The 19,706-nt window shown below is 43.0% G+C and overlaps 2 protein-coding genes across 19 annotated transcripts in view; one reads left to right on the top strand and one right to left on the bottom strand.

Annotated features, from left to right (window-relative positions):
- The window catches only part of LOC142087402 (protein CBFA2T3), a 305,429-nt gene that overhangs the window by 268,318 nt on the left and 17,405 nt on the right, over positions 1–19,706 (bottom strand). For 16 of the 18 annotated variants that reach the window (XR_012675443.1, XM_075161626.1, XM_075161627.1 and 13 more), the window contains exon 2: positions 9,912–9,991. Coding sequence is in view for 2 of the 18 variants with exons in the window: in XM_075161618.1 (XP_075017719.1) it covers positions 9,912–9,920 (9 nt within the window). In the remaining 16 variants the exon portion in view is untranslated. Of the gene's footprint in view, positions 1–9,911; positions 9,992–12,611; positions 12,781–19,706 lie in introns of those variants that run through there. The other 2 variants (XM_075161609.1, XM_075161607.1) reach the window with 2 other exon arrangements.
- LOC142087404 (large ribosomal subunit protein eL13) overlaps positions 1–19,706 on the top strand; it is a 192,603-nt gene that overhangs the window by 106,760 nt on the left and 66,137 nt on the right. The window lies entirely within an intron of this gene.

Consider the following 19,706-nt stretch of genomic DNA (forward strand, 5'->3'; position numbering starts at 1 on the left):
AAAACTACTGAAGACAACAAAATAATTTTCTTCTGACTGCGTAACATAAAAAGGAAGTATATTTCTTATATGACACCAGCAATAAGTCTAGGTCCAGCAGAAAATAACCAGAGCTATTCAACATCGACCTTTTAATCTTTATACCATTAGCTTAAATAGCTGAAAAATTATATAAAAGGACAAAAATGACCAAAACCAAAGAATTCCTCCTACCATATCTATCCACATCCATCAAACTGACCAGCTCCTCTCATTTTTGGAGTTCCTCCAAGTATTTTTCCCGTGTTAGTTTGTTGTCGGTGTTTGGCTGACTGTTCGAGCTCAGCTACCGCCGGACTGAGAGTCCACCTTGGGGCGAAGCTCGAGGTGCCGACCTGCACCCAAACACATCCAGTCCTCGCACTGCCATCCTGCCTTTCACCAAACTTGGAAACAAACTGAGTGTCAAGACTGCCAGGGAAAATCAGAATTAAGGTTAAATCTTATCATCTGAAGCCAAGGAAAGTCACAGATAACGTACTCTTAAAAACACCTGAGCTCTGCCCCGCAGAGTCCAAGCCTCCCGACAAGATGCATGATAACTTTTAGACTAATGACTTTTCCTAAAAACCACGGAAGACTGCAAGTATTAAAATTTTCTAAGGGTACAGGAGGAATTGATAGTGGCATGCCAGGTCCTTCTTTATGGCAGCTACAGCCGCCAGGAACAACAGATGCACCATTCTGGGCTTCTTTGTCAATCCTTAGAGACCACTCCTATCCTGCAAATCCTCCAAAACATTAATGACAGCCAGGACTAAGTCCTGCAAGAGCTTCCCCGATTCTTCATCGTATCAGGGCTGTTCCCCTTCTCACACGCAAGCCCGCCGTGACGGCGGGGCACGGGGCCCACTCTCACCCCAGGGCTGCTCCCAGCCACGCACAGCACCAGGTGTTTCCAGCAAAGCCCACGTAGATGCAAAGGGCAGCAGCACGCGCCTGACCACGAGCAGAGCTGGTCAGGTCATTGCTGCTTGTATATTATGGCAAGATAATACTGAATTTTTACATTATTGTATCATAGGACGAGTCCAGGCACACCCATCACCCAAACTCCACCAAAATCCAACGGTTTTTCTTTCCGGTCAGACAAACCCCAGCTTCCGCCATCAGCGGTGAGCGTGCAGATGGTATAAAGCTGGGAAAGCTGGACACCACCGCGACAGAACCCTCAGGCATACACTCTGTAGTTAAGATAACCACCAAAATAAACATTTTGAAAACTGAACTCCAGTGATGCAGGAAGGGAGTAAAAACTCTGAAGAGCACCTGATCTCAGGCTGCAAAGTCCTTCTGTGTTAAAAATGTGCCGTCGCTACCCCCCACGTGACAGCACTGAAGACAACCCCAGTAACCGGCATCTCATCTCCCAAAACACTAATATTTGATGTCAAGCCATTTTGGTTCTGCTATTTAAACCTAGAAGTGAACTCCCAGCCCCGGATAATTCAGAGTGCAACACACAGTAGTCTGTCTGTCTGTCCTACAATCGATGCTGCTTCAGCGTTCCTGTGACTCCCACGTGACAACCACCAGAGCTGCCCCCAGACCACCTCTCCCTCTGTGACCCTAATTACCAACAACGACGTAACGTCAGAACCACCAAAGCCAGCCCGTCTGGATTATTAATTCACTTGGACAAAAATAAATAAGTAAAAAAATAAGAATCCATGACAACTTTTACTTGCAAAAGCAAACACAGCATCCATTTACAGTGGCGATTTCCTAAAATAAATTGCACACAAGCCTGCCATCTCCTTTCCTCTTAGGAGTGGTTAACCCAGAAAGGTGAAGTTACCCAAGCACATCGCCGTTTGATAGGGGAGACCCACGCACCGACTTCCCCAGAAACAGCTATTGTGCTCCAAAGTAACCTCTAATATTGGTAACTATTTGAATTTAAATTTCAAATAAATTTAGATGAAAGATTAAAGGAAGAATGTCGTTTTGCCTTTCCAGCACTGTGGAGATGCTTGTCTTTTGTAATGAGGGAGCCCATAAAAATAACAAGGGAGAAGATTTACACCCAAGCTCCTCAAAAAAATAAAGAATGAATTACTGATTTTTGCAGCTACTTAGTGGTAGGAACAGATGGTTACAGGCAATAGTATTGACAACTTAACAAGCTACCACCCCCAAAGGTGAGCTTCTAAGTCTGTTCCAAATTCAAGAGTTAAAAACATTACAGCTGAGACCACTGCACTCGGGGGAAGCGAAGGGTTTTAGCCAGTCCCACAGTGCTTCAGAAATCTGCTTTATCCACTGCTGCGTTCTGCCACGGCCCTCACCGAAGGGGCTTCCCAAAACGCCCCGGCGCGGTGGCCTGCAGCCACCTGCCCGCACCCCAGATGAGCCTGGGCAGTGGTGGAGGCAGGCAGCGCGGATTGAACAGTTCCGAGTAAAAGCAGAGCTTTCAGTGTTTGTCTACCAAACCAAAGCCGCTTCTGAGGACAGAAAAGCCAGGCGTGCCAGCTTCCCAAAACGCCCAGGCACAGAGAGAGGTTCCGGGAATTCAGGCCCCTCGGAGCCCCTGCCTCTGCCACGGTGAGCACAGATGACAGCCTGCACTGTCCCCCCACTCGCTCTGAAGTCCACCAGAAGATGCAAGGTTCTGCAAAACACCCGAGAAATCCCTTCTCCCGGCTCCTGTACATCTCCAGCAACTGGAAACAATTAGCTTGTCCAGTCTCAATCCAAGATCAAAATACTAATTAAAAATTAACTTTTTCAATGAAGTTATCTTTGAATTTCTGCTGAAGAAGTCCAGCAAACTACTATAAAACAGGGATAACATGCAGCGTTGCAAAAACTGTCAGAATACCCGAGTTCTCAAGCATCTAATTAAGTCAGTAATGAATTAGACTGAGCCTGCAAATCTCAGCCCTTGTTGTCTTGTTCTTCTAAAATTAAAGCTCTGCCAAGAATTTAACCAAGGGAACAGAAATAATGATAACGCCTAGTCTCCATCTTCACACTCGACATTTAAGACTTACTTTTCAGAAGCATTTCCTGTTTTTATCAGAAGTCCCCTTCCAAAGAATATCAATAAAGCATATCCATCAATTTTGCATTTGCTTGCAATAATAACAATTTCTCCCTTTTACATGTACATATTAAACAAACAGGCTGCACCTGCCTGTTAAAGTGTTAGACATTTCGGGGGTTCAGCCAAGCCATCTTCTGTGCAAGGTTTCCGTAAAATTCACACTCGGGTTTTTCCTGCCACTTTACACCACCAAGCAACGATTCCCACCTCGGGGGGTGTCAGGCAGCTTATGCAGACCTGTCGGACACCGACCGTCCCACCTGCAGCCCCACTAAAGTGCCCCAGTCACTGCATCTCCCTCGGTATTCATACAACAGGAATGCATTCCCCCAAACACCAGAAACTACTTCCCCCCCTTAAAGAACTCAGGGATTTGAGTGTCAAAATCAGCAGGCTCACAATTATCTACGCTACCATTTAAAAGAGCAAAAGATAAGGCAACAAGAACATCCTAAACTATTATTCATTCAAGAAGTACAACAGTGAGTCTGGTCTTATCAGCAGGCCTTTGGTCTGCAAGCTCCTTAGGGTAGGAACAGATTGCACACCTCTTGCTGCCAAATGCATCATCTGCACTTAATCATAGCATGATGGATATCTTCTGAAAACAAGCGATTTCAGCCATATTTTATGTAACCCTGCCATTTCACTCCAAAGTCTGTCATCTCGCATCCAGAGTGTCACTTCCTCAGGGTGGAGACCGTAACTTCATTCCCTTTCAAGAATACACTTTGGTGCTACACAAAACACTCACAAATAAATAAAACCATCACTCCAAACACTGCACCTCACTTCTTCAGTGAGCATTTCTGCACGCAGAAGCCTCCTGCAACATGACACACCAGAACCTGCCTGAAAGCACTTTTACTTTCAGAAGAGGTCGCACCCAGGAACGCCGCTGCACAACGATGGAAGCGGCAACCGGCCGCTTACGCACCAAATAACCTACAGATTCCCTTCCCGAAATCCTGCCTCCGTGTGTCACCAGGCTGCATGTCTCACAGGAGTCTTCCCCCATGAAATAACAGACTCTGCCAGTTACTGGAAACGATGATCCTGTGCACCGTCTACATTACAATTACTACTTATTTTAATGAACTTGTTCCTAAACACAACTGTGATTCTTAAGCGTACATTAGCTGATACAAATCTACAAAATCCTAACTCAAAAGCATACTTTTTAAAAAAAATTAGGATTTTTGTGGTCGTAATGTAGCCCCTTTGGAAAATAAAATTATTCAAAAACAAGTAGAGTCGGGGGGGGGGGCAGGGGAGAGGGAAGAACCCAACCAGTTATTTTCCTTCTTTTTAGGTAAGTATTGTCATGGCTTTGTCTAGTTCTAAACAGGACATGAGAGGAAGGAGGACAAGTGTTGTATCTGACTGTGGATTGCTTTTACCAAGAACTTCTTTCTGTGTCATGGTGAACGCACAGATCTGAATTACACCCAAAGAAATAAGTCAAGCAAGTCATTTTTCAAAGTTTCTGCTCAGCTCAGATCTGTTCATTAAAGGTGCTGTATCGTGCACATGGGCCAGGTTAGCTTATTAGCAGTGGAAAGGTTAGTGAAAGCCAATTAATGTAAGTGCTCCACTCTCTAACATCTGACATGCACGAAAGGCGCTTCCCTACCTACACTTCTCCTAAAAGGTACGTTCAAATTGAGGGCATGTAGGTGGCATCTGCCAAAAGTGGCATGTGAATAACATTGGCAATTTAACAGATTCTGATAAAATACAGAGAACTGTAAAAGCAGCAATTCAAACACTCAAATCAAATGCTTATGCTGAGACTACCTCTGAGAATCCAGCTTTTGCGTTGGGGTAGAGGGAAGGATTTGAAAGATCTTTTCTGCAGGTGACAGAGGTGTTTTGTGTCCAAAAACTCAAGCCTCTTTGACCGACAAAGAGATCTAGGCTCACAATAAAGCCACTTCTGTTTAACTTTGCTTACAGTGAAGTTATGGCTTTAAAAATGAGATTATATACAAAATGGACAAACAGAACAGCTTACCGCTCCTAACAGCCGTGGAAACCCTCCTCACGTTCACGTGGGCACGACAGCGTATGAGCACCGTGCCAGAGAAGAGCACTGGGTAAGAAATGCTCTGCACTGACCCATCTCCCGTCCACCCTGGCTGCAGCCTTTCCCAGGCCCACGCACCAGCACAAACCCAAAGTGCCTCATTTGAAACACTGCAGGCAAACCTGCATCTGAAGAGCCACCCAGCTGCCTTAAGGCTCTTCCAAAATCTGAACTTTTTGGAGAGAAAGGGCTCTACCATTTCAGGAGTGGGGTGAGGACCACAGCAGAAGTCAGTCAAACCCACAAGCCACGCAGCTGCACTTCTTTACTGTTACATGAGACTATTAATTCCATTCGCACATGGCTTCCCCTCGCTCTCCAGGCCCTGCTTCGTAACACGTCAGCATCTTGCCCCAAAAGCCAACGCTTCCACACCATACCCCAGAACCACATGGAAAGCCTCACTGCTCAGCTCGGCTGTGACCGACACGCTAAAGAAAAGAAATGTACGCTGCATTTCTATTGTGTTACCTTCCAACCCCTCTAATTTGGAAGAGATAAGAATTGAAGCATGGAAAAAAGTCTGGAAGCTCAGAGGAACACTTCTATGCAAAGAAATATCTTCCTTGCGGAATACTAAGCTCTATTTCCCCCAAAGCAGTAAAAATTGAAAACTGTATATGAAGACATTTAAGAACATTAATGGAAAAATAACAAGCAGTTAAGCAGTCACGTTCCACCTAAACAACACTACCATTATTGCAGCATCTGACTTTCAGAGGACAACTCAATCCTGGAAGCACGTATTGTAATTGCTTTTCCACTACGGGCCTCAGCTTTACAATTGTACCCTTCTCAGGAGGTCAGAACAAGGCACGGCTGCAGCTCTGAAAAGCAATTCTGTTTAGCAGCGCTACCTTATTCATTCTTTTAATCTTACACCTACATATTCATTATGAACTCCGTAAAATACCAGTGCCAAAACCACCATCAAAAGCCGCTGCAATCTCTCTGCTGCTCAGAGAAAGCCTTGACCCCTCTGCTTCCCTAATGAAGATGTCGGGAAGGCGCGAACCACACTGGGCTGTCGGCGCCGGTGCTGGGAACCGGCGCTGGGAACCCATCGAGTCACCGAACCCCAGAATGAGCCCAGTGCGATGCAGCCGTTTCTTGCTGTCAACAAGTAAAAAGAAGCTACCATGATGAACCTGGCTTGTTTCGAGCAAACCGTTCAAAACAGTTTAGCGAGAAAATACCTGTCCTACTCATTGTGGTGTGAGTGCTGCCGCGTTGCAGCCATTCAGGCTACGTGAAGCCGGCATCTCACAGTCGACTGAACTCCCCTTTTCTCCACCCATTTAGAGAAGACCTCTGCTGTTATTACTACAGAAAGCTGGGGAGAAAAAAACAAAAACAACAAAACACAAAAAAACCCAAGTCTGTTTTTGAGAACTGAGGGTAGCAATGTTTGCAGCAACTCCCGTGTTTTGCAATAAAGGAGCCATCTACCGAAATGGAGAAATCTCAGACTTTCGTAACACTTCCTGCAGTGGAACAGGCCCTCTGCTCCCTCCCTGCAGCTGCGCCAACGCAACTGGTTCTGGGTCAGCACATCATGCCACAAACAATCCACATAAACCTCTAAATATTTGTATTTTATTTAAATGCAGAATATCTTGGTGATCAGGTTAACAGCGCGCCGTCACAAACAATGGTATTGGCACACGTGACGGGAACAAACCACATCCCTGGGACAGAAAGACCCTGCATCAGGTTTGCAACCGAAGGGAACAGCACAGTGGACACCCTCCGAGTCCCTTGCCAGTGCTGAAGCTTTATTTCCATTAGCCAAGCTATGAAATGTGGAACACATCATCAGAATGTGCCAACACAGCAGGATCTTACTACAAAGGTAAGCCAGGTCCTGACGATCAGGCTCCTCAGTCTCTTTCAATGGGGAATCGAGGCAGCATCCTTTACAGCAGGTTACATGCTGGTACGCACAAGTTGCTTGAAGGGGAAGAAAAAACCCAAAACAGCCGGTTTTGTGCCCCAGTGGATTTTCAGGCACAGGTTTACAGCAAGGGCAACCTCATTCCCATAGTCATGAATGGATGAGTGACAGAAGCCGAGCACTTTCACGATACATCACCACCTCTCGGACAAGACAGAAGGTGGCACATCATCACTCTGCCAGTTTGGCACACAAGTGCCAAGGCACCCCGGGGTTTTACCCAGGCACAGCACGAGGAGTTAACACAGACGACAAGGGCCTGCTTTTAGAATGACTGCCTTTTAGGATGAGAGCTTTTTACTCAAGCTTGGGCCAGACATTAATTACATCCAATCCTTGGGCTACTCGGAGGATGGCATAAACTGCATGTCAGTGCACTGGCAGATACCTGCGTGATAAACTGCAGTGACTGCAAACACCATAGCCTCCCCACCAGCACAAAGCCTATAAATTCACCTATACAGTTTCAGAACATGCCAGATTTGGGTAATTTTTTTCAGCCAACACTGGAGGATTCTGACCTTCTCCCCTTGTTCTCTTCTCCCCAGCGTCTCCATACTGCAGTGGCCCAGGAATGGAGCTATTAGACCCCAGACCAATATGCATTTTAAGTAACGCAATAGTCTGTGTCTTTGCAGAGCAGCGGATAAAAACTTATTTTACTGGAAAAGGTCACTTAACTATCATCTCCCAGGGCTCACAAAACCCACAAAGCAAAATCACTCTTCTTTCTTTTTTTTTGTTGTTTCAGAAGTCAGAGAAACATCTGACTTCGTAGTAATTATTTCCTTCCACACAGTGTGAATGTTTTGTCACATCATACATCCTCAACCTTCATCTGTCAAGTTTTACCATCCACGGTTTCAGCTAGACCCTCAATCAAGATGGCTTTATATAAACAAAGTACAAAACATCCAGAGAGAAAAGGGCTAAAGATGGAGCAAAGCCTGTGTGGCAAACTTTTCTAAAAGGCAGCTACCACAGTGATGCAGTGCATAATTTAAGCTCTCAGTAATAATCCTAAAAGATATTAGTGGCCAAAAGGCAGGCAATGTAGTCAAAAGGCCTGGAGAGGTGCAGTCTGCCATAATGCTCTATAATCTGTCAGGAAGCAAGTCGTTTTGCCCAGTGGGCAAGTATACTATGCAAATACGTTTGAATGTTTAGTAAGTTTTCGTTTAAGTGAAAGGTACTGCAATTAATACTATCCTGTTAAAAGTACGGTTTGCATTCAAAAAAGCAAAACAACATTTACTTCAAAATTCAGAATGGAAAGTCTTCGTACCTTCGAACTATGAAACATAATAGGTAGTAAACACCCTGTTCTACAATTGATGTTAGGATTCAGCTCAGTTTTTCAGGGGACTGCAGAGCACCCATTAAGGAAAGAGCTACTGCATACTACAGCAAAAGGTCTCACACTTCATACACTTTAATTACTTAGCTGCAGCAAGGGAGAGTAACTGATGCCTAGTCTGTTTTGTTTCACTGTGAAAGGCTTCTACTGCTATTAATATTCACCAAGGGAAACTGAAATAATGTCTTGTCTCCGTCTGAATACCTTGGAATTATTATGGACAAACTAAATCAGAATTATTACGAACAAAGATTTCCCCCCCCCAAAACCCAGGACAAAGGAAACCTACCAGCTTGCAAAGCCACCTGATAGAGCAGACCTGTATTTCTATGTAGAGTAATTCTCCTTCAATAATGGTCTTTATCATAACGACAATTTCAACACAAATAATCCCATTGCAGCATAAACCAAGAGGTCAGCCGAGTACCCAAAGCCTCACGGCAGAAGCAACACACTGTAGGTGATCCATTGAGAGCCTTCTCCATGCCGAGGATGACCTTCAACTCTGCATCGCTGAGCTTCCCCCCCGTAACGCTGCCGTGACACACACTGCAAGGCTGAGCTCACGGAAAGCAGCGAACAACAGCTTTTATTCAGCTTGCAACACACCAAACTGCCTGTACTGCAGAAAAAAACCAGCAAGAACAAACTCCTTCCTACCAGCTACATCTATATCATTTTGCTTTCCAGAGGACAGCACCGACCTCTCTCATCCTCTCTCAAAATGCTTAGGCAAAAATCTCTTTTTTCCCCCCTAAATTCCGCTCTAGGATAGCCTATTATTTCTACATCTGCTAGTGCTACCAAGAAGTTGAATCCTAACACTGAATCAAACTGTAGTCTCAGCATATCGGGAGGTTTCTCTGCCCAAAATGAAACACAGGTGCCATCTGTTTCAATTATAACTAATCACAAGGAGACATAACATTGTGAAACTGGCACTTTTTAATAGACTTTGTTTTTTTAAAAGACATTTTGAAAGCAAAGAGAAAGAAAGAGGACCATGATATACTAGAGGTAGGAGGATATTTAATACTCAGCAGTCAACAGCACCAACAAGCGAGGCAGTCTGCCGGACAAGCCAGTGCTGGAACTGCCCCCACAGGAAAGTTAACTTTTGCTTTCACTGAAGTCAGGGAAAAACTTGCTACATTCAAAATGATATGAAAGTGAAAGGGCATCTCAGAACTAAACACATTTCCTAAGATATTCTTGGTTAGTACCTTTAAGTTATTCCATGGAAGTTTGCAATTTTTATCTTCAAATTTCAGAAAATAAAGAAAAATTTAAAAACACAAACAACAAAACAAAACAAAAAAAAAAACCAAGCAAAAAAACCCCACACAAAACACAAACACATCAACATGGACACAAGCACTTGTTAGGTAATAAAATAGAAAATTTGGACAGAAGCAAGGTAAATATTTACCGATTCCATAGTTGAAAGCTGTTGTTAGCAGGACATGTATTAAAATCCAACAGAGGTGTGTCCCAAAAACGCTGTGTAATCTGAAAAACACAGGAATCAGTTCATTAGAAAATTAAAACACACAGTTTAATTTTATTCACAACAAGCATGCTATATTTGAGCACATGAAGACTACTAAATACAAATCCTTGCCTAATCCAGAAATAAACTTTCTGATAACTAGTCTGCACAAACAGAAGAATAAAAGAAATTGTGGAAAGCTTAGCAGAGCATCAACCAGATAAAAAAAAAAAAAAAAAGTACTTGTCTCAAGGTTTCTGTAACCATCTGTGTGGTTTTACAGCCATTTTATTTACAAAAAGAGGTATGTCACCCCCCCAACCATGAGCAACTCATGAACCGACAGACTACACAGGGAAAGCGTGAACTGCCCACGGCGTGCTACCAGGTGCCCTGTGCCGGTAATTCACTTTCCTGGACAACTTACGCGGAACAACCCGTGACACAAACGCTTGCTTTTTAAGCATACCTTTGGATCCTTGCTCTGAATAGCAGTTAATCTGTTACAAACCTCTAACATTTTCTTTATTTTTTAAACAGCTCTTGCTGCACCTTTCAAGGATATTTTTCCAGCTACAAATTCCCAATGTGAAATTTCCGACACCGGGCAGGAACCGGCAGGAGCTCTCAGCACCCAAGGCAAAGGGGAATTACATTCATTAACTGGGCGACTGAACGGTACATAAAAGGGTTGGCGGACGACTCTGAGTCCAAACCCAGTACCTGAGCTCTTCACCGCTTCTCACGACAGAGGAACACTCAGCTGCTCGGTGTGACAGCCTCAGGCGACCCTCACGTCAGCGCGGGCAGAAACCCGACTTGCCTGACAAGCGTCAGGGCTGCAGCTAAACCCGGCCTCCCTCATGAGTCACCCGCTCTGCCTGCACGCCTGACGAGCACGTTTGCTCAGAAATAAATTTCTTTCCCAGGCAGAGCAAACTAGTCTGTTCCAGATGAGACCTCCACAAAAGTCACTATCGTTTTCCAGGTGATCTGGCCTGCTCCCCCCCTGCAGAGGGGACAAGTTTCGGACAGCACAGCTCAGTAGAAGCCCATACAAGTCAAATGAGCAAGGGCAAGCCTGAACTACAAATAAGCATGTTTCAGGGTTTGCAATGTGGAATATCAGAGAGCCTGGGCAGAGCCACATGTAAAACACTGTCCTAGCCCAGATTTTTTATGTCCATGATGAACCAAAACACCTCCTGATATCTGCTCAGCATTAGCAGGTTCTTACTTCTACCTGTAAGGGACCTGTAAATACGGGAAGAGTCAATATACGCTCTAAGCAAAAACGCAGCAGAAACATCTTCAAAACACGCATTGGATGCGTAATAGCAATACCTGAGCTTCTGCTACACTTCCACAGAGAAGCAGCTCAATAAAGGAACTTTGTAAAAAGGAATAAGCTGATGACATACTGCAGACTGTCAGGCAAGCAGCAGCAACCTGAAGCGCAGGCACTGGGTCTTCCCCAGTCCGACTGAAGTTATTCTGGTGTGCACAAACAGGTTAAAGGGTTAATTGCCAACTCCACACACTGCTCGCTGCCAAATTCCCCACTCAAAATCCCACGTCCCGACTGATCTCTAGACTCTGTAAACCACACCGAGGGACACAATGACCAACCCGTTCCAGCTGACAACGGAAAATTCTGCTTTCTTCCAAAAGGAGAAGTTCTAAAAACCAATTTTATACTCAAAAACTCACATATATAAAGTTACACGGAGGGAACTATGAAGTACAAAATGTGTTCTTTTCAGCAAAACTAACTACCGCTTTCATTTGCTTGCTCCATTTACAGTTGCCCCTTGCTAAGTGCTACAGATTCCCCAACTCACACAGACCGCCGTAACTCCTAGGACCTTCACATACCGGTCCTCCTCCTAATTACACTCTGCTTCTTGTGTTCTTTTTCTAAAACCTCTCACACTGATGCCTTTACCGTGGAGCTCCTTTGGGGCAGCCAACCACTACTTTTTAAACCTTGTTTTAATCTATTATTCTTCTCCCCAATTCCACCTCCACAACTTCAAGGCCCAGCTCCCTCGTGCCATGCTCCAGAGTGCAACGCTTCTTTAAACAGCAACAGATTTAGTTCCCTATAATCTTTTCACAACTTGGCAGTCAACAGGACTGGCCTATGCAGAGCTCGTGACACGCAGTTCAATTTTATACTTTATTGCTGCCTGCAACCTTACAAACTGCTTCTCTGCCATAGCTGGATTGGGAGACCTGCCTTCCACCGGGACAGTCTTTAAAGAACCATCCAGGAGAGAGCCTGAATAAACCCGGACAGATACACGGCGAGACTGGCAACCCCGGGAGAGCCTCCTCTGTTTTGAGAAGCTTTCACTCCCTGATGAAAAATGGAAGATGTCCAGATGAGCAACACAGCTGCATCCAGGGTAGAGCTGCTACCAACTAAGCCAAGGGAAGTCTTAGGAACCACAGTGAGAAGGAACAGGCCAAAATAAAACCAAAAAAATCCAAAGGAAGACGTAAGGGCGCACGGTTCTGACTCAAAGAAAGGAAATCCTGCAGCAGGGATACTTTTCCAGACAAGCAAAAGGGAAACAAATGAAAGTTTTCTGACATTTTTCTTTCAAAAGAGCAAAGGAGATACAGACGTACAGCTACCTCATGGTTTTTTCCAAGGCAAGCGAGTCCTGGAGCACTGAAGGATCCCTGATGGGGAACGGCAGTCCTACGGAGTATGATGACAATACTTGCACAGCAGCTTTTCCAGCATGATTCCCCTACTCCTTTTATATTCTTCTCCTCCACAAAAAAAGTCACAACTCTAATTAGAGCTATCCACTTAAACAGCAATAAAAGATAAACTGGGGGAAAAAAAGCTGAACTTCCAACTACATTACCTGGAAAATCAGTAACGCTACTCGCTGACAGTAGTGACTGTGATCAATTGTGAACAAAATCATCATAAAAGTCTACAGAAATCCTGCCCCATGACATACTGATACATAATTTTGAAGATATATTTACATCTGCTTCCTGGCCTACGTATAGCAATTTTATTCATTACTTAGCTCACACATAAAATATACATTAAGTATTGCAAGACTGCAATAGTGACCACATATGAGCCAAGTAACTTTCACAACGAACAGTGTACCATTTTTTTATGAAACGGTTACTTATGAAGTACAGAAAATACTTCAGTGGAATATGCCCAACACACTGATCATGGGCAAAACCTGACTGGCTATATGTATTTGGGTCACTCGCACAATGTTCCTGTTGTGCGGAATCCAACATTTCAATTTAAAACTAACTTCACTTCCAAAAGCCTAAATTATAATTAATAATGTCAGACACATTTATCCGTCCAATTTTCTTAGCTTTACTCTGATGAAATTGTATCACTTCACAAACTAGCATGACTATCCTTGTTTTCCCTTCTGTGAACTTCCAACGCGGACCGTTGGACAACGCTCCGATGCGTGCCAAGCTAGCTGCAGCTACACAGAAACCACTTTGCAATGCAACATGGCAGACACTCGTTTTTCCCTTGCGTTGAAATGGTAGTAAAAATACCAAATAATTAAGCGTTCAAGGTGACCAGATTCTGGTTTGAAACAGGCTCAGCCTTTCAAGGTCTGTGATACTTTATTTTACATTAACATGAAGTAATTTGGAAACTCTGGGTAAGCAGACAGTTCCATTAAAAAAATAAGTGTTTCAACCTCTAAGTTCTCCCACCAACTTCTGTTCTTTAACACGTAGTCCTCGGCAGTTCCCCACTGATTAGTTATTGATTCCTCTTGCTGCGCTCCCAGACAGATCAGTAAACTTCAGATTTAGAGCACACAGAGCACCTTTTCCTAGTGCTCACTGAAAAAATTGGGAATTAAGTAATTCAAACTTCTTTAATAAAAGGGTATCTCATAACTTCACAGAAATCAGTATTCGAAGATGAAAAAAGCTTTACAATCACAAGATGTGACCTGAAAAAAACAGTATACTTGCATTAACTACAGACTACTTGCATCAAAGCAGCTCGGGCAGGCAGTCGGGGTCTGGCAGGGGAACACTAACTGGTTCCAGTAGCGAGGCAGGAGGTGGCTTCACAGACTGACATCAGCCATGAAAGAATAAAACCGGACCGGTTCTGTACAGATGCAGAATCACTCAGAAGGGTCTCTATGAAAAATGTGCCCAAGATTCAACAATTTTATACACCTAGATATTTCTAAATTTGATCAACTGAATGCAGAAAGGGTTCTACTTAAATCTCCATTTTACAGGGAGTAGGAAAGAAGCTTCCTGCTGAAGTCTCATTTCAAGCCGTCAAGAGGCCAACCTCCCCACAAGAAAGTACATTTTTTCTTATTAGTGCTTCTTTGAAGCAAAAAGTTGTATTTTGATTTCAAGACAGGCTTGCATCAATTCAGATTTTATGGTGATCCAGAACTAAGAAGCATAACAGGATATCAGTATGAGATTTAGATTCTGGTTTAGACCAACTTCTGAATGGAAAAAATCTCTAGAGAGTAGGATAGCCTTTTTCCACAGCACTCATCTGCTTCCCTCAAAACAATTTCAGGAAGAGACAGAATTTCAATGAGGCATCCCTCCGAGGGCTTCAGTAAAAATATACACGGGGGAACACACAAGATACCAACGGGCTTACGCTTTCAGATAAGCTCCATTACCTCAGATACAGAACTCAAGGAGGTATGAGCACAACAAATCTGGAGGGAGGGGAAATCTAGAAATGTTTTCCAAAGCGCTCCACAGGCATGCTCAGAACAACTCGGTGAGACCGCCTGCACAGCTTTACACAGCACTCTGTATACAAACACTGAACTTTCACCCTGCTGAAACGAGGAAAAAGAAATTGTAATTCACAGAAATTATTCTCAGAAATTGTAAATTCACATCACAATTCAAGAATCTGAGAAAAATGGAGGTGGGGGGAGAATCCATAAGCAGACAGCACTACAAACCCCACATTCTTAATATCAACTACATGCCTTCCAGGAATATTTGTAGGTACCTTTTGCAACAACAGGGGTTCTATTCCTGCCTGGTTACAGCACCCAAGTCGGTTAAGAATCCAAACAACAAGTGGTGGAGCTCGGGGAAGGAATCAAAGTGCCACACATACAGAAACAGGGCAGAAATTACTGCCTCCCCTCCTTTCCGTAGTTTTGCTCACACCCCCTTGAGAGCCAAGAACCCACCGCTGCCCTCCGCAGCACTGAAAGCTTTCCTCTGGCCCCTCGAGGGGACGTACGGCTGATGAAGACTATCAGATTTGTGGTAATTTCACTCAAGAGCCTGGAAAAGCACACCCAGACCATGCTACACAAGCTCAGGACTGTTTAGAAAGAGAAAGGAAGAGGAGAGGTATTGCACTGGAGATCTGAAAGGGGGGAGAAAGTTGTTTTCAGGAAATACGCAGAAATTAGAGATAAATAACATGCGTTTAACTGAAATGCCCTGCATCCTATCAGTAGCTTACAGACCAACCATCTCCAAATACATGCATGCTGAGCAAACTGTTATGTTCAGTGGGACCAGAGTCACACTGCAGCTCACGCGTGCAGCTGCTCCTACACTTTAAGAAGAAATTTCCAGTAGTGGTGTGAGCTACAGAGAGTGCCTTTCACTAGAATCTACAAAGAAGCAAATATTTCTGCAGCAATCATGATAGCCAACTATGTTCATACAGTACCAATTACCAAAGTGAAAAAACAAAGTGCAGAGAGAATTCCATCAGCGCTTAAAAAAAAAAAAACAGAACACCACCTTTCAGTATGTCTGATTGAGAAAAAATTGTAACATCAATTAAAATTTAATTTGATAGCTTTCAGAAGCTAAGTAGGTAATATATTCTTGGGCTCAAAGTTTCTTTATTTTGCCCTGCAGACAATATGCAAGCCAAGATCTACATTTTTTAAAGCTCCTGTCATCTTTGACACTTGATAAAAACACAAAATAACCTGATACTGTCCTCAAAAACACAGATCAAGAGACTTATGTGTGGGCTGAAAAGCCCAAGGCTCAATTTATCCCACCAAAACAAGTATGAAGGAAGGAAAAGATGTGGTTCCTGTGGAACCAAATTGTCCTTTAAGTGTTTTAATTGAAAGTCTGACAACACAGTCCACAAGAAACTGGGGGTTGACAATAGTCTAAATTCAGAAACGACTAAGCTGTTCAGAGACCTTCAGTGAATGAAAAGAATCCAGGATCCGTGAGGTCAAGTAACTAGTGTTAGTGTGTTTCAGGTACTCCTCAAGATTTGTGCTTTTTTCAATTCGACCGACACCAGTTACAGTATTTACACGCTGATATAACAATCGGACTCAGCTTCCATCACCAATATTCTTGGCTGACCCTGAGGAATTACTGCACACCACTGTTGTCTACTTTATAAATACTCCGAACACTATTGCTTGCAAGGAGAATAGGAAACGATACTGGTGTACGGTATGTTTCTATGTCTCCTTTTATAGAAATGAGACTTGAGAAGCTCAAATAAAAATTCTGTAGTTCATTTCAGTAGGTCAAAAGATAGAAGTGTTTAACTACTTTTATATTTGAATTGCATTAAACTAAAAAATGAATTATCAGCAGAAGCCTAATGTTTCACTGAGCTCAACCCTTGCAAACACACAACAGACAGTTAAGCAATAAACTCTGAAGTTACTGGACATTCCAACTTTATTATTGGTTATCTGTTCATATCAGACATTTAAAGTTCTCTATCCCTCAAGAATATCTCAAAATTGCTAACTCCTAAAATTACATATCATTTCTCCTAGAAAGATCTGTGAAAGCAGCCTGAAAGGTACTTGGCAGGGTAAAAAACTGGGGCTGTCAGAAGAGTCCCAGCTCCCAGCAGAACCTGAAAGCTTAAATCACTGAAGTAACTCGTTTTTTCTTGGCGTGATGTGGCAGAAGAGCAAAGCAAGCTTGAACAGTTTCCACTGAACCAGGTTTTTCAATTCTGTCCACACAATTAAGAGTTCTGGAAATACACAAGCATGTTCCCTCATCTCTCCTCCTTCACCCTTACCACCCTTCTGTGGCTTCTCTGATGAGTGGAAAGTATTAAGTCAAAATACAGTTTCTGCAATTTCCTTAACCAACCTTGGACTGAAGCTCAAGGCTACAGCTTGCCCTTCTGTACCAGCAAGCAGAGACAAGACTCAGTCTGCCGGTCTAGAGGACACACTGTTTTCCATGCTACAATTTAGTCTGCGTAAGTTAAAAAAAACCTCCCCGTTTTAAAAAATGTTAAATACCTTAAAGATTAGGCACTTTTATCAGCAAATGGGTAAAGAAGTCTTAACTATACTAGCAACATTTGCCTTGTAACAGCATTAACTTACGTCAAGTGGCCATCTCTGTCATGGATGGAAATAAGGAAATGGTTAGGCACCCAAAAATGGTTATCCACTGTCACTTCAGCAGCCTAGGAAGCTACAGGCATCCTTGCCTGTCAGCCCCAATGCTTCCAAATAATCCTCCAGACCCTCACCATTTTTCTTTTTTAGAGCTCCAATATAAAATGTAATTACCTAAGACTGCTGGGTCTTTCCAGCCTTTTGAATCTCTTCCAAGAAGATGCATAATCAGGCTCATTTCTTCACTGAATGATCTGCACATGCAAAGTAAAGATCCACTGTCTCGCTTCGGAAGAACATGTTGTTATTACTGGTACACAGCAAAAACAAATATACACGTTAAGCACGTGAGAATGGGTTTCTGAGAAAACCATCAGCACAGAACAACAGCACCATATCTACTTTCAAATAACCTGAACTGGTTAGCTATCCAGCCATAAAATTCAACATCAACATGTACAGAACCCTCAAGCTGTTATTTTACTGTATAGTATAGCTGTTTGGAAGAGACACAGGATGCACAATGGCGCGGATACTCAAAGCAGAACTGTTCCATGATTATTTTTAGTTCACATGAAAATGAGAAGAAATTGTAACCTCCGTATCCTAAATATTTGCTGAGCCCCATCTGAAAAGTAGTCCATTTCCAACCCAATTATTCTACAGTCAGATAATACAAAGACAGTCTAAATAGCACTTTTTTTAAAGCTGAAGTACAGCAGCATACATGTAGACATGTAAAGTGACGGGCATAATAGAGTTGAAAATCAAACATTATAGAAAGCATTATCCAGGAAAAGACTTTCAAGTCAACAGAGAAACCAACACACAGTAAGTTCAAGTAAAAGGTAGGAGGCAAAGACAAGAAATGCTCTTCTTGGGCATACAAACAAGAAGTAATAAAGGAAAACTATCACTACTAGAGTCAACAGCATGACCAGTAATATTCCCAGATGTTGACAATTAGAAAGGTCTATGGGAAAACTAAAAGAAATCAATCAAGTACTAGAAAACTTAATGTATATTCAAAAGCTACAGGATTTTAAGTTTTTAACAAAAAACAGCCAGAAGATTACTCAATTCCTGTCCACAGGTACCTATAAAAGAATCGCAACAGATTCATCTGGCAAGCAAACTGAACTGCCACTTTCTCTAGCTTAGATTTGTCATAGCCATCCTAGAAACTTACCACCTGCACTTAAAAACAAAAATAACCCCCAGCCACGGAGGGGAATTTCTACCATTTGAGGTCTAAAAGATGCATGATAAAGAATATGCTGATACGCCATCAAAAGGGACACTCTAAAAGTTAATTCTGAAGACAGACAAAAGTACTGTCCATATTTGAGAGCTCAAAAAAACCCCACCATGCTGAACAGAATGAAGCCAAGCTACAAAATCTTGAAGCTTCAACTTGTCCTAATTAAGCTCCAAGATGCTGGCCTTCAACAACCCAATGAAGACAAGTAGTATGTTCTCTGGAATTAAACCAGTAATTTAAAATTAGATCACAGCTGCTGTCGTATTTCAGGTACCTTCTCCTTTTCATTCCTCCTAAATACAAGTCTGAAGTGGGACAAAGACATACTTCCCATCACTAGACTGAATACCTCCCCTGTAACTTTACTGAGCCCTTTACTTATCCGTTCCACTCAAATTCCCTTTGTAAGTTCTCCTAAGGGAAGGAAGGGGGGTTAACAATGCTACTAGGCTAGGAAGAGCACCACTTTACTTAAAAATAAATAGGCTGCAATTTCTTACTCCGTGCTTAATTTTAACACATTGAGAAAATACAGACCATTCTTCAGAAGGAAAAGAGTGACAGACAGACACATTTGTCACCTTTACAGTCTCAGATATTTGCAACCATGCATTCAGTGACAAATTGGATACAGGTTACTATTAATAACTAAACTATTTCCTTTCCTTTCCGAAAGCTGATTTGTGAAAAGGATGCAGGCATCCCATTTTAAAACACACTAATTAGCCAAGAAGGAGTCAAGGAAGTCACCGTTCAGCCTTCAAGAACATACACATAGTCTCTCTCAAAGAGGGAGAAAACAGAGCAGGCTCATCCAAGGAGTGCATGATCCCCCGCTCCAAGCGGCGGTATACAACCTCCTCAGCCAAGAAAATTCCGTGTAGTCACACGAACATTACAACCGCAGAATTCAACAACGCAGATACGCGTTTCTTTTCTTAAGAACATGCAGGTCTCGCTCAAAGGCTCACACACAGATATGTACAGCCATTACAAGGACTAGATGGCACCGTTACCTGCCATAGCAGCAGACCTGGCTTGATGACCCAAGAGGTCCCCAGAAAGCGATGTGAAAAATGCAGTTGTTAAAATGCG

This window comes from Calonectris borealis, chromosome 12, assembly GCF_964195595.1.
Source record: "Calonectris borealis chromosome 12, bCalBor7.hap1.2, whole genome shotgun sequence".
NCBI lineage: Eukaryota > Metazoa > Chordata > Aves > Procellariiformes > Procellariidae > Calonectris > Calonectris borealis.